This window comes from Trachymyrmex septentrionalis, unplaced genomic scaffold (assembly GCF_001594115.1).
Source record: "Trachymyrmex septentrionalis isolate Tsep2-gDNA-1 unplaced genomic scaffold, Tsep1.0 scaffold7, whole genome shotgun sequence".
Classification (NCBI taxonomy): domain Eukaryota; kingdom Metazoa; phylum Arthropoda; class Insecta; order Hymenoptera; family Formicidae; genus Trachymyrmex; species Trachymyrmex septentrionalis.
Genome location: NW_017305884.1, coordinates 2,404,771 through 2,419,082, shown reverse-complemented (window position 1 = coordinate 2,419,082; position 14,312 = coordinate 2,404,771). Strand labels below are relative to the sequence as shown.

The following is a 14,312-nucleotide window of genomic DNA, read 5'->3' as shown; positions in this document are numbered from 1 at the left end:
GAGTAACATAGCTTAGAACAATTACAAGTCTCGAAGAGATAATCAATAATAATGAAAAAATCAATAAATAATAAATTTAAAGGAAAAGAACTTATCGAGCGTTTTATCGGTTTCTGTTATAGTTTATTCTTCACTGAGGAAAAAAATGATTCGTTAGACTAAAAATTAGTTTAGTTTGTCTTTATTTCTTTCGATGAAGAATGTATGTATTTAACTAAAAAAAGTATTATGTTTGACTTAAATACATACATTATTCAACAAAAGAAATAAAGACAACTAAACTAATTTAGTCAAATGAATAATTTTTTTTTCAGATTAGCAAAGATTCGAAAGAGACTTTTATGTGTGTCGCATTACGCATTGGAAACTAAGGAACTGCGAATTAGTGATCCGAATTCGACCAGTCAGATAACTTTAATTTTAATCCGTTTCGTTCTGATTGGTTGAATTTTAATTTTTAATTTGCAGTCCTCTTTAATGCGTAGTGTGACTCGGGTTTAAACAATTTACGACTCCAAATAATGCGTGTTGAGTTTTTCGCGCGTGCGAGTGTTGCAAACGGTACATGAAGCTGGACATCTAGGCATCTACGCCCACGAATGTCTTCTCAAGAAATAAAAGTCAACAAAAAATTCAAAATGGCTTTATTTTGATTCGTAATAAACAGTCAAATTTTGCAGCCAGAAATCATCATTTTAACTTTCATATGTGATATCAGAATAATGTCGTTCCGACTTTGTCTCGACTTACATTCGTTTCTACCCGTGTTATTCAATTTTAATCTTGATTTAACTGACTCTTCATCTTTTTCTAGTTCTGCAAATTAAAAAGGGGTGAAGAGTAAGTTGAACCGAGATTAAAGTTAGTCTATATTGGTAAAAATGAGCATTAGTGTGTTTCTTGGATTGCTCACATACGCTCGCTCGTTTAATCCTGACGCGGTGCTCAATGCACGTCTCGAGCTCCACCTCGCTCAACAATTCGCTGGCTTTTTGCGCGAAACGCGACAGCGCCCGTCGCCCATCCCTTAACGTGCAAAACGCACACGCTCACACCACGTGTCACTCAAGTGCTCGCAAGGCGAGAGGCATGTCGCATATCGCGTGAGCACGCATGCCAATAAAGTCGAATTAGTGTCGCTACGTACCCGGTGGTTGGAAAACAATGCGGTCTTTCTCTTGCTCGAGACGGAATAACGGTCGTTACGGAATACCTCGTTAAAGAATTCCCTTGGCTTAATCGAGATTCATTTCCGTGGCGATTTACGTTTACGTAACGAGCGAATTGCTGCTCTGAACAAGAAAGCGGCTAATCATTCCCGGTCCGTTTAGATTTGATCGGCAATGGATGAAAATGAAGAGTGAAGAAAATTTGACTTGAAACCTGTATGAAATCGTAATAAATTAGCGATGGCTTTCTTCTATTTTTTTCTTGTACGAATCTGCTGGTCTAAGAGCCGGTTGTTCCATCTTCGGATAAATTATGTAATTGATTTACTAGATAAACGAAAAAGTAAAAGAATAAGATTATAAGGAAGTAAGAAAGTAAGACTGTGAGCTGAAGTTTATTTTAAAAAAATTTATTTTTGAAAGATAGAACAATTCAGCCTTAATAGTATAATTATTTATTTGTAATAAATAAGTAATGCCTATTTTTGTAATATATATTTTAAAAATTAATTGGTTAAGTATATCTAAATAAATAAGGCTTGGATCTTGAGGATTTTTTTTCTGTGCTTGAAATAGAACGTTTTACAGGAAAAGAAGCGGAGAAGTATATGAAAGGCGAGTAAATTAACCGCCTTTACTGAATTGATAACTATAATGTAATCAGATGAATAATTATTCGAGTAAATGCTACATTGGAGAATTATGCTAAAGTCCTGTTACACCCGATATATCGAGGTATCTTATTTTAAAGATACACACTCGCTTTCCGCTCTTTCATTTAATGTATTTATCTCGCGGCGGGCGGCTTTGCCGTAACGAGGTCCCATTGAGTTTCTAAGTCACGTATATATGCGCGTTCATTTCTATACTTTTATCGAATTGTTTACTCACCGCGTTAACGAGATAGTCACGGAGTGATTAATTAATAGCAGTCACTCCTCCTGCGTACGTCTATCCGCCGATTAACGACAGAAAAGAAGCATAGACGGTGCCGAACCTTTATTTCATTTCGAATTAATCTGCGTTACGTAAACGATTACAATTTGATATACTTAAGATTAATTGTACGTGAACACCTCTAATATAGAAAAATTGCAACAATTTTATTAAATAAAAATGAAAGCAAAGTTAAATAATTTTTCTGAGTTATTTTTTCAATTCTTGAAAATTATCCGCTCTAAATATCATTTAATTGCTCAAAATTTTTTTTTTTATGTTTATTATATATATTATTTTTACAAATTATCATATACATATATTTAATATCTTATCGTTACAATTGACTCTTTTTTTTAATGCTTCTTGTTTAAGTATCAATTATTTCCAATTTAAACGTCTGTCAACGAAACAATATTTGTGTACTCTACTTCAATTATAAGTCTAATTACGATATATAAAACTCGTATATTAGTTTCCGACAATTAATTTTATGATTGAAAACATTTCCATTTAGAGGATATAATTTTACAAATGTGAGCATTTTATTTAAATAGACAAATGTAATTACATAAATTAATTGCGTTGTTATGATACTAAATAAGGTATTTTTTATTTAATTTTCTTTATTGCACACACGCACACACACATACAATCATGATTTTTTTAATATTCATGTTACTTATAAATAAATTATAGAGAATGTTGACAATGTTAATGCTCTTTTATTCTTTTTCCAGAGCTCTTTTTTTTCATTTTCTTCTTTTTTCTTTTACATTTCAGATTTTAATCGTTCTATTTCATATTTCTGATTAATATAAATCCAGATGTACCATCCACTATATGTATAAGCTAGTTGTTTTATTCATTTATCTCAACGACTCCTATCAATTAATGCCATAATAAAATACCGTTTCCTGTTTTTTTGTGATTATTTTACAAGGCTTATCATATCACATTTAGCGTGCACTTTAAACTTGGCAAAACGTGTCTTTAACTTGGCATTTATATCTATATGTTAATTATTAGATTGTGTACAGAAAATTATCGCACTGGTCTAATAAATAATTATTATTTATGTCAGCATAGATCATGAAAACATAACATATTATTCGTTGAATGTATATTTAATAAAATGTGAAACATTAGATGCATTATAAATTCGTAGATCTTCCACAGATTTTTATTTTATTACCGATTGTTTTTTGCAAAATATAATAATATAATTTACATTATACAAAAATCTAAACATCTCGAAATAAACAGATCAATAATTCTTAATTTTTCGTACATTCTATAATGAGTAATTTATCTTTTTTTATCAAATAAACCTCATTTTCATTTGTTAGTTTACTTGCAATTTAATGCAAATTTTCTCTCTAAAACTTTTGGAGTGAATCTCACTCTAAAGATTGAAATTCCATTCTAAAGAATTTAGAAATTGCCCTTTTGTCTTTGCTTTCGACTTTTAATCCTTTTTTATGTTGCGTAGCAATTTCTAATAATATATAATAATTATATATATAATATTGTTTTGCTAACTTCTTGATATGTAGCTATTGATCAGAGCAATGATATCTTATTTGCGTTTGATAAATAATTTTAATGCGATTCATCATATATAGACTCAAATGAAAAAATAATTTCTTTCTTTGTCTAATTTTAGCGCCATCCTTATTAGCGATGTACTGCTAAATTAAAAGAACTACTATTTACTGCAGGAAAAGTGACGTCTCATCTACCGTATGACATTGTGTCAAAAATAAACGACTTATCATTTCTATTTTAGTCTGTCCAAATAGCTATTCATGAGATGTCAGATTAAAATTCCGTTCAAATAAGTTTGATTATATGAAATTAACTCATGACTTTGTTATCTAATCTCTTCTCCAGAATTGTCAGTTCTTAAAGCGACAAGGCTTCGTACTTTCGTAGGCAAATAATGTCGATTCCAAATCAATGAAACAAATCTGACGTCCTTTTCGGAGACACCGTATATTGAGAACGGAAACAAGTTCACGACTGCGTGTCAATTTAATCCTGCACCAGTATAAATCTCTAAGGCAAGCGCATGTGGACCCGCCGTGTCAATGTGAATCCGCGTTCAATTACTTCGTGTCCGTAAATAACCGGTCGATATTGACGCACAGTAAATTGCACGCGCGCATCAGTGAATTTCCACTCAGCTGCTGCTGTTGTCGGCAGGTACGGATCATGAGTGCGAAAAATATTTGCCAAAATGAGCTGTATGGTGATAACGTGACAAAAGAATAAACTTTGTTTTCTTTTTTTCTTTTCACTTTTCCTAATTGATCTCCCGATTAGATTTTCTTAGAGTCTCGAATATAATTTTTGTATAAATAACTACGTGAATTCTAGGTCATCGTGGCTAACATGAATTAAACATGAAAGTCTGATCGCATAAATCGCATGAAATAAAGAACATAATGGCGTTGAAAAGGAAGGGTCAGAGAAGCATACTCTTCATTAACCTTTAGAGGATAGAAAAGCCATTATAGTGACGTTCTGAAGCAATGTTATATTTTAGGGCAAGAAATACAATGAAAAATAATGAATTATAATCAATCTATTCATTCTATAATAATATTATTATTAATTTAATTTAATTTGTTTGTGTGTTGGAATTATATTCAAGATATGCAGAGATGAGGAAATATAAATGATTAGGCACTAACAATACTGCTGTTATAATGCCTATCGGATAATAATAATTATAATAATATTATTATCGTAATATTAAATATTAATATTGTATATTAATGTTATCGTAAAATTACGATTTGTCTAGCAGATAGAAAAAAATAGAAAATAAATTAAAATTAAATTAAAATTAAAATTAGATTTAAATTAGATGAAGGAAAAAGACCAAGTATAAAGTTATATCAAGAAACGCCACAAAAAAAAATTTTTTTCTATAGATACGCATTATCTTGTAGAAAAATCTCTAAAACAACAGATAATCACTCATATCTGGTTGTTTTTCCATTAATTTAAGTCGTCTTATCATAATTTATCTGACCTGAAACTTCACCACAAATTCCGAAGAACTGGTTAGATATATATTTTAATGCTATGCAAGTAGGTTAAACAGATATTGCTCTAACGATAGAGCTACGCTTATCTATAGAAAATATTATAAGTTCTAAACTCTCTTTTTCAATTTTTACTTTCTCTCTTTACTTTTCTTCTTCTCTGAAAACATCGATCAAAATTGGTTTTTAAAATTAGAATATCAAATTTAAATAAATATTTTATTTTAATGTAATTTATTGTATAGAAGTTTTTATATTTAAAAAAAATAATAAGGAAATTGTAATAATAGAAAATTTTACTATACATGTTAGACAATTTCTATTATTTCTAGATGTCTCACAAACAAAAGCGTGTAAATAATCAAATTTCGAAATGTGCAGTTGTTAAATTATGTAACAATCCTTTTATCTGCTAATGGGAATTGTTGATTATTTGCTTAAATACTTGCGCGAAATCTATCATGTGATTCTTGCTCATCTCCTTGGTGTTTGGGAAAGTTATTAAGACGATTATTATTTCGTGCTAATTCTATTTATGGAAGCGGCAGAAGATCTTCAAAATTAACGTTTATTGTTTATACCTGACAAATATTTGTCTAGAAATTAACAATATCTACGTCACTCCAGCGAAATAAACATTTTAAAAATAAATTCGATACTCTCTGCAGTTGTGTTTGGATGTTTCGTCAGGTCTGTGATTGCGTATCATAGAGCACGTGACACGATGTCGAATTGTCCCGAGAAAACATTAATTAATTCTTATCAAATCTCGTGACTCGTCCAATCCAATATTTATAGAGCAAAACAGAGTAATACACAACGATATCTTATTGTCTTTCGCTATGTCCTATCACGTAAATACTCGACTTATTGTCTCACCTTATCGTGTCAATTATCTGCACAAATCCAGTTTGAGAGTTAGTTAGGTGCAAATAATTTAATTACCTGTGTATTAAAATACAATCTTGTGTCGAAAATAATTATAGAAGGGATGATCAAGTATAGTTTGCGTCTCTGTCAAACGCATATCGTATTAAATTCGCAGAACTTGTTTTTACAAAAGAACGTACGAAAAGTAGGGCAAGGTAACAAACAACAATTTGTCAACGAGCAATCGCGTTCGAGTAATCAACGATATTTAAATCAACACGCGTTAAAACGTATTGTCGTTCAGTAAGCGTGCGTTATTTATTTACGCGTCTTTCTCGCGACCTATCGTCCGCGTTCTGTATATTTCGCCGTCATGTTATGATTCATTATTCGGAACTCGCCGCTCCGAGCCGCTCCCGGTTTCGAATGAAGTTACGAGTCAGCGCGGCGTCAGTCGATCATTCTGTTCGGCTGGAAATGACGACGAGCGCGCAAGAGATTAGATTGCGATCGGCTTCGCTGTTCCTTACGATCGATTCAGCTGCCCCCATGCCTGCACATCGTCACGCATCCGATACGTGAACCCGCCCGGCTGTTTCTGCAAAGCGGACAAACAGCGGAGGGCCGTTGACCGTGTAGTTGGCTGCCTCGATTCCTCTCAACAGCAACCGGGAGATAAAAGTCCCGTGTCTAAAAATAAATGTAGCATAGAAGAAAAAAAAAAAAAAACGAAAATATCCACGCACGCTCGTCCCATCCTTGGTCGTTTGTTTTACTTTACGGCTTTTGTGAATCGCGTATCGTTAGTGTTAGATAGATAGGCGGGAGAGATGTTAGAGAGACGTAATGACAAAAATATTTGATATAGCTTCACATTTATTTCCAATTTAAAATTCGATACTTGATTGATTATCTTGAAATCTCTTTAGAAAAGTCGTTGAGTGAATATAAGATAAATTATGACACTTATTGGTCGATACGGTTGTTCGTAAGTAAGGCTTACGCGAAAGGATGACGTAATGCACGCGAAATCGCGGTATAAAAAAAAAAAAACAGATCGCATACGGAAACCGGATAGAGATTTTCTTTGCCAAGTTCATTCTAATTGGAGAACGCAAAGTCCGCTGATGCACTTCGGCCGCGAGTGCACTTTGTTCGATCGAACACGCCAGCGGACTACGATGTTTTTTTTTTTGTTTCACGTGCCAAACGATCACGGCTCCGTTCTATGAATATCTATTATTTTATAACAAGCGTATATTGAACACGATTGCCTTCTTCATTTCCGAATAATGAATCGTGCATAAACACGTCGACAAAATATAGCAGTGCGATAGGTTGTGATAATCTTTCCATTTGGGGACATAAATTGACACAAGTGTATCCTTCCGCATATATTTGTTACTTTCTGAATGTCAAGAAAGATAAAATGATTTTGCCGATTTATTTCACTAAATGGGAAGCACTCAAGGAAGCGTGAAGCGGTTTTTGGCCGAAGAGTTGAGCTACTCTCCGTTTTTAATAGATAGAAAAAAATGTTCGACTCACCGCTTTAATTTTTTATGATATTTATTTTTTAAATAGTTTTAACAAATGACAGTGGTATATCTTGAATCTTGAAATAGATCATTAGATTTGATCTTTCTGCCGCAGATTTCTTTTCGAAACCAGAAAAACATCGACATGCTGTATTTGCTCGAAGAGTAAGTTGATTGACGCTCATGCTTGATTGAGATGCGTACCTATTATTAATACGACTCACGATACGATGATCGTCATCATCTGCATATTGCGTTTTTACTATTGAAACTATTTCTTGGACACTGGTCCAAATCCGGAGGCGATGGCAACAATGATTGTGATGCGAGCTCCAATGCGTGCAATTGATTACGTGAATATTTTACATCGGTACTTTTCCACTCGGTGGAAAAACCTGTTAGACGATTGCTCAAGCTAAAGCTGTTCATATCAGTGTGGCTATTTTTTTTTTTTTTACTTTTCCGATCGTGCATCCAGCGAGATCCGTTACTCGCCATTCACATCTGCGCCTCGTGCATTATAAAATGTGCTTTGCGAAAGTAGACATAGAGAATTATACTTTATTCTTATGTAAGGAGGATATTTAAGAGTGGGTTCTCGTAGATTAATCCCTATTTCAACCATTTATTTTTAATCTTGGTTTAATTAACTCTTCATCTTTTTCTAGTTTTAAGAAAAAGATGAAGATCGAATTGAATCGAGATTAAAGTTATCACAGTAATCACAGCAGAGACCGTAAGGCCATAATGCTATAAGACAGTAGAAAATCCGATATGTTGATTTTCTTACTGCTTACGTCTTATCGTTTAAATTTTTCTGTATACCATGGCTTCACGGGTCGAAAAACGCGAGTAGAAAAGTGCTAGAATCTGGATATGCAGGCACCAACTCGAGTTAACTTACAGCACGCGATAACCATAATGAACTACTTAATTGATTAATTATTCGTCGACTCATGATACCAATCGGCGTCGCTGTAAAACAACTGCTCCTCATTTTCCCATTTCTGACGTATACTTTCGCATCCGTGAATTTATTATATTTTCTGAATACCGATTATTTTACGTCATTTTACAAGAAGATATTTAACTTAGATGTTATATAAGTCATTAACACGAAAAACGGATGAACGTGGAATGTCTGCAGATGAATTCGTAGAATCAATTAATTGTGTATCTTTTCGTAGACGATCTTACGTAAGCATTACAGCTAATTAGTGAATGATTCATCATCACTGAGAATCATTCACCTCATTTTATTAGCGGAAATTAAACGAGAGATACATTGTAATTTACGATCAACGTCAATTGAATTCCTATAATAATTTTTTTTGCAATTTTTTTAAAGCACACAATTTAAAGTACACAAAACGTGACAAAGCGTAGCACTGATGAAGTAAAGCATTAACAATAACAAAGGAAATTTTATCGCTTCAAAAATTGCTTTAACCCTGTAGTTTTTTTTTTCCAAATTATCCATTAACATTTTTCTTGTTTTGTTATCTAATCGCATAGTTTTCCTTTGAATAAGTTTTCTTAAATTACCTTCGAGCAAATTGCAATGTGCAAACGAGATATTTTTATATACTCAAATTTATGAGCTGAAGAATTATAGAAGGTGAAAACTTGAATCAGAGAACGAGAATCAAATTTGAGTTCGTTCTTTTGCATAGATGAAGTGAATATTAGATTGAAGCAATTAAACGTTACGAAACCGTTCGTTCACCGTGTTCGCCAAATGAATCGCATGTGATTTATAACTTAATATGTCTTAAAATCGCCGACGATCACATACATGTATTTTGCTGTATAATTGCTTGTACCTCAGATAAGAGTGCGAGCGCACATTACAATAATTGCGGGCGAATACTTGTAAGCAAAGAAATATCATAAATCATTCGTGTCCTCCTATTTCTGTGTTCTCTCTCTCTCTCTCTCCCTCTCACTCTTTCTAACTGTAATGCATTTATTTGCTTCAATCTCATGTGTGCATTATCAGTTGTGCATTAAACTTTGCAAAATAGATTTTCGGAAATATATAGATGTTTTCCAATTTTGTTTCAAGTTTTCTTACGTTTTCTCCCAACTGAAAAAAGTGGAGTTATTTAATAAAGCACAATTTGATTTATTGTTAGTCTTAGATTATATAAATTAATTAAATTTAATTGGAGAAGGTTTAAGTTTTATAACAAAAATATTAATTACGATAAGTGTATCGAGATAAATGTATCTTATGACAAAATGTGTTTTATGACGAAAGTATAATATGAATAACGATAAATGTTAAGATAAAGTGTCACATGGTCATCGCTGATTTTTATCCAAGGAAAGTAAGAAAGTCACAGTAATGTCAATTTTATGTTATATTTACGATTATTGATCGAATACCTCTATGGTCATTTTTTTCATAATTCGATACATACCTAATCTTACAAACTATATGCCGAATTTAAGTTTTAGTCTCGAAACGCAGTCCTATCTATAATCATAAATCAATCAATATGACATTATTTTCTTTTTTGTTCTTCTCGGATAGAACTCAAGAATTTCCCAATTTTTGGGAGGTCTCGGAAAATTAACTGGAGAATCGTTGGGAACCTATTATATATCAGGGCACGTATAAAATTGTTCGGAATGGATTTCGATTGGAATTGTGCAACTATTCCCCCCCCCCCAGATTTCTATTGTATTTTCTATGGAGAATTGAATAATTTCTATCAGAATCTATTCCGAATAATTCTATAATACGTGTTCTATTCTCCAGTCTACCATACGAAACGCGCGACACGCGGTCTGCGCTGTGACTTGTCGGAATACAACACGAAGATGAAACGAATATGAACGCCGGCGTGAGAATGAAAGAAAACAAGACATACGCGGGAGAGCACATGACTGCTCGGATTGATAGCGTAAACTCGTGACCATGATAAATAGACTGAATACAATTTCATCGGCCACAACTGGCCATTTACGTGTTCAGTCCTTCGCCAGCATGTCCAGAAACAGGAATTACGAAACGTTCGCCAGCGCCGAGGCAGACATATCGTCGCCATCAACATCCCAGTAAGTATCCAGTACTTAAACGCCGATTTTTTTTTTGCTCGTTCTTTTCGTTGTTATCAATGTCGTTGTCGTGGCCGCTACATCATCCGCGATTTGAAATGTAAACGGTGGACATGTATACACTGACACTTACGATATCAATGTGCCAATTCGATTCGGATAAGATAAAAATGGACTATTACCTGTCGATAATTGCAGTTACCAAATGTTGTTCCGCACACTACATTATTCTGTGTTCAAAGTCCGCAATTTGTCATCGTACATTTTGGCTAATACATATTTTAAATTTTTATAATTGCTGATATAGATATTGTTTTTTTTAACGATTCCGAATTTATTGATTTTCCTTCTTCTTTCATTGTAGCAATCGTCCTTTATGCGAGATCTTCGTTTTTCATAAAATTCTATTACAATTATTTATAATTACGCTACGTATCTGTGTCTCGAATTGATGCCTAAAATCAAAGACATATCTCATCATAAAATACTATTACAAAATATTAAACATTCAGAATAACAATGAGCAAAACCCAAAATGTAGAATTCGAAAAATTACAAGACGTTTAGATCATTCAGTTCTTTATGGTAGGATTATAAAAAATTATACCGTCGATGTTGTTTAATTTTTTAATGCGTTAAATATGTAAAAATTATGTATAATGTAAACGAGCGTGCTTTTTTCCAAGTGCATTTGCAATTCCGTCATGAATTCTCATGCTGCTTGCATGGCCTGATCAAACACACAAACACACACACACACACGCGCGCGCGCGCGCACATATATATATATATATATAATTCCGCATACGTATATACTATATGCGACGATTATAGTGTTTGCATAAACCGCGTGTGTTTGCAGACTGAGGTTATCTTACCGTCTGTCAGATTCCATTTACCGTAAGCGCGTGACTCGTCATGCTCAAATTTGATAATATATAATCGTCGGACGTAAAGATATTGATATATTTTGATATACGTGCACTGCCAATACTAAAAAGTTTATCGTATATATAATGTAAACTTCCAGTACTGACAGTGTATGGAATACGGCCAGGGACTGATAATGTCGATGTGGAAACGTGGTCAAAAATATGAACCAATTAACGCAAATAAGCTTATAATCATACGATGGGTTGCTAGATAGCTTAATATCATTCTGAATAACATTAAAATCACAAATATCATATAATTATACTTTATTATATCAAATGATATCAAATATGTTAAATACAAATACACATTTAGCCCTCAAAATACCTACTTACATAAAAGATTTGATTTAATTATATAGAACAAATTATATCTATTTGAATCGTATTTAAAATTATTTTTCTGTTGCTACGCAACAAATGTTAAGCTCATCTCGATTTTTTATTTTATTCTTATTTTTCTTCACCGCTTAATTAATCTTTCGACTCTCATACTGATTTTCCATGAGTTCCCAAGTGCGACGAGCGGCTGATCGTAAAAGTTTCCTGTGTAATAGCCTGTTTATGATATTAAAAGTTACATTAAAATTTAGTAAATAAACATACGCAAATATATTACAATAGCATTAATTTTCATTTATAAAATTTTTCATCCATAAAAATTATCAAAATATTTTTGCAGAATATAAATACTATTCAGAAAAGATGTTTGTAGAACGAATGATTCGTCTCGTTTGGGAATCGAAAGATTATACTTTGAGATGTTATAGTACTTTCTTATCGCAGAGAATATCGAGAATGATACGTTGAGAAGTCGAATATCGAGTAAATATTAAATAATCTTCGCGGTTCTGAGAGATTGCTCGTCGTTATAATTATTTCCCATTCGACCTTATCGCACACTTATAAGTGCTTACGTTACATCGTTATATCATTATATCATTATTTTTTTATCGTGCTCGAGTTCGTACATTTTTACATGGAGATTGATAAATTTCCATTTGCGAGTCAATTTGCTTTATTGAAGCGACTTTTGCATTTACGCTTTTGGAAACTATGTCTCCGATCTACAATTTTTTCACGATGATGATGTATGATAAATTTCGCAAATGCAAGAGAAAAAGAAACGGCACGTAGAATAAAGGTTATGGCACATAAAAAAACGTAAGGCTAAAAAATTTAAACAATACGCGAATTGGTGAATCAGCAGAGACGCAAGGCAATAACGTAAGCAAATTACAATGTTGATTTGCTTACTGCTTACATCTAACTATGTAAATTTTCTAAATACGCCTAAACACATCTTACAAATTTTTTTACTTCTTTAATTGTTATTTGATTCTTATCTCTTTATTTTCATTTGATATCTTTTGTCTTTTTTGTTTTTCTCCTTCATTTACATCAAAGTGGAATAATTTTATAAGCATCAGAGATATCGCTAAAACTTAAATCCACGAGGCTGAATTTATCGTGTTTTACGTAAATGCAGAGGAAATGTTTCACGAACAACAATCGTGACAATTTTATGTTATGAGCACCGCGACAAGATACGGTTCTATTTTTTTCAGATAAAGAGATGTGACCGACGTCCCGTGATCGCTTCTATCGATAGATTATGCCTACGTAAATGACTAAACTGACTTTCTTTCGAAATGAGAAAAATTTGACAAGCATGAACACTCGCGGTAATAAAAAAAATTCAACAGTTGCGACAGTAAAATTTTATTGGAAACTATGTTATCGGCAAGTATTACCGTTATCGCCGCATGATCACGTGTGCTACCGTATCAGAGGCGCTTTTACATTCGCATGATCGTCATCGTTAGTTATTAGCGAGCTTTTGTAATATATTTCAATTTCCCACATTTCACAAATTTTTTTTCTAATTATGTTTATTTTATTTCTTACATTTTTATTTTATTTTTTATATATTGCGTTTATAATAACAACGATTAATTTTTTTGTGCACATTACAAATATTGTTCGTTCAGCCAAAGACATCATTGATACAAACATCGTTAATAACAACGAGAGAAAGAAAATTTCTCTGCAGCGATAAGTTACCCTTACAGACATCTAATATTGACCGATACTGAAAGACAGTAATTAATAATCCTGCTTTTTTTATTGTTTGTATTTTGAAAGATAGTAATTAATCACACATTAAGAGTATTATTGTTTACTTTTAGTACTCCAAATAAGTAATTAATTTACTGTCTTTCAATAACAAATTGATTAGTATTAAATTGATCAGTATTAAATTTCTGTGAGGGTGCAAGAAAAAATTTAGTGAATCATGCCAATTCTTTCTCGCCGCTTTTAATTAATCAGTTAGTCTCTTCAATCAAAACATCAAAGAAAACCAAATAACATTAGAAAATCCAATCTGCCAGATAGGCAGATCGCGTCGGGTATTAGTTTTCACAATCTCATGTAGGCTCCGCAAGAGTAGAACAATTAACTAATGATCAATAGGTACTCCTTAAGTGCGGAAAAAGCCGCATGGTGGAGTACGGAGATCGAACTCGGAACAAATTACGAGTCGATTACATAAAGCGCGAAGCTACTTGACATTTCCAAATTTATTTCTCTTTTTTTCTATATATACGTATCACGGTCTCTTCTTCCATTAAACAAAATTCCTACTTCTATTCATCCGCATGCGCCTTATTGTCACGTTCTCGCAGACCGACCCGGTCGGCTGATCTCTCACTCTCTCTCTCTCTCTCTCTCTCTCTTTCTTCCACGAGT

General features: G+C 32.9%; 2 protein-coding genes across 2 annotated transcripts in view; one reads left to right on the top strand and one right to left on the bottom strand.

Annotated features, from left to right (window-relative positions):
• LOC108753602 (carotenoid isomerooxygenase) overlaps positions 1 to 14,312 on the bottom strand; it is a 27,912-nt gene that overhangs the window by 8,798 nt on the left and 4,802 nt on the right. The gene's annotated exons all lie outside the window — the stretch shown is intronic.
• The window catches only part of LOC108753603 (facilitated trehalose transporter Tret1), a 17,628-nt gene continuing 13,754 nt past the window's right edge, over positions 10,439 to 14,312 (top strand). The window contains exon 1 of the mRNA XM_018495338.1: positions 10,439 to 10,629. Within this exon, the coding sequence (XP_018350840.1) occupies positions 10,490 to 10,629 (140 nt within the window). The 5' untranslated portion in view covers positions 10,439 to 10,489. The remainder of the gene's footprint in view (positions 10,630 to 14,312) is intronic.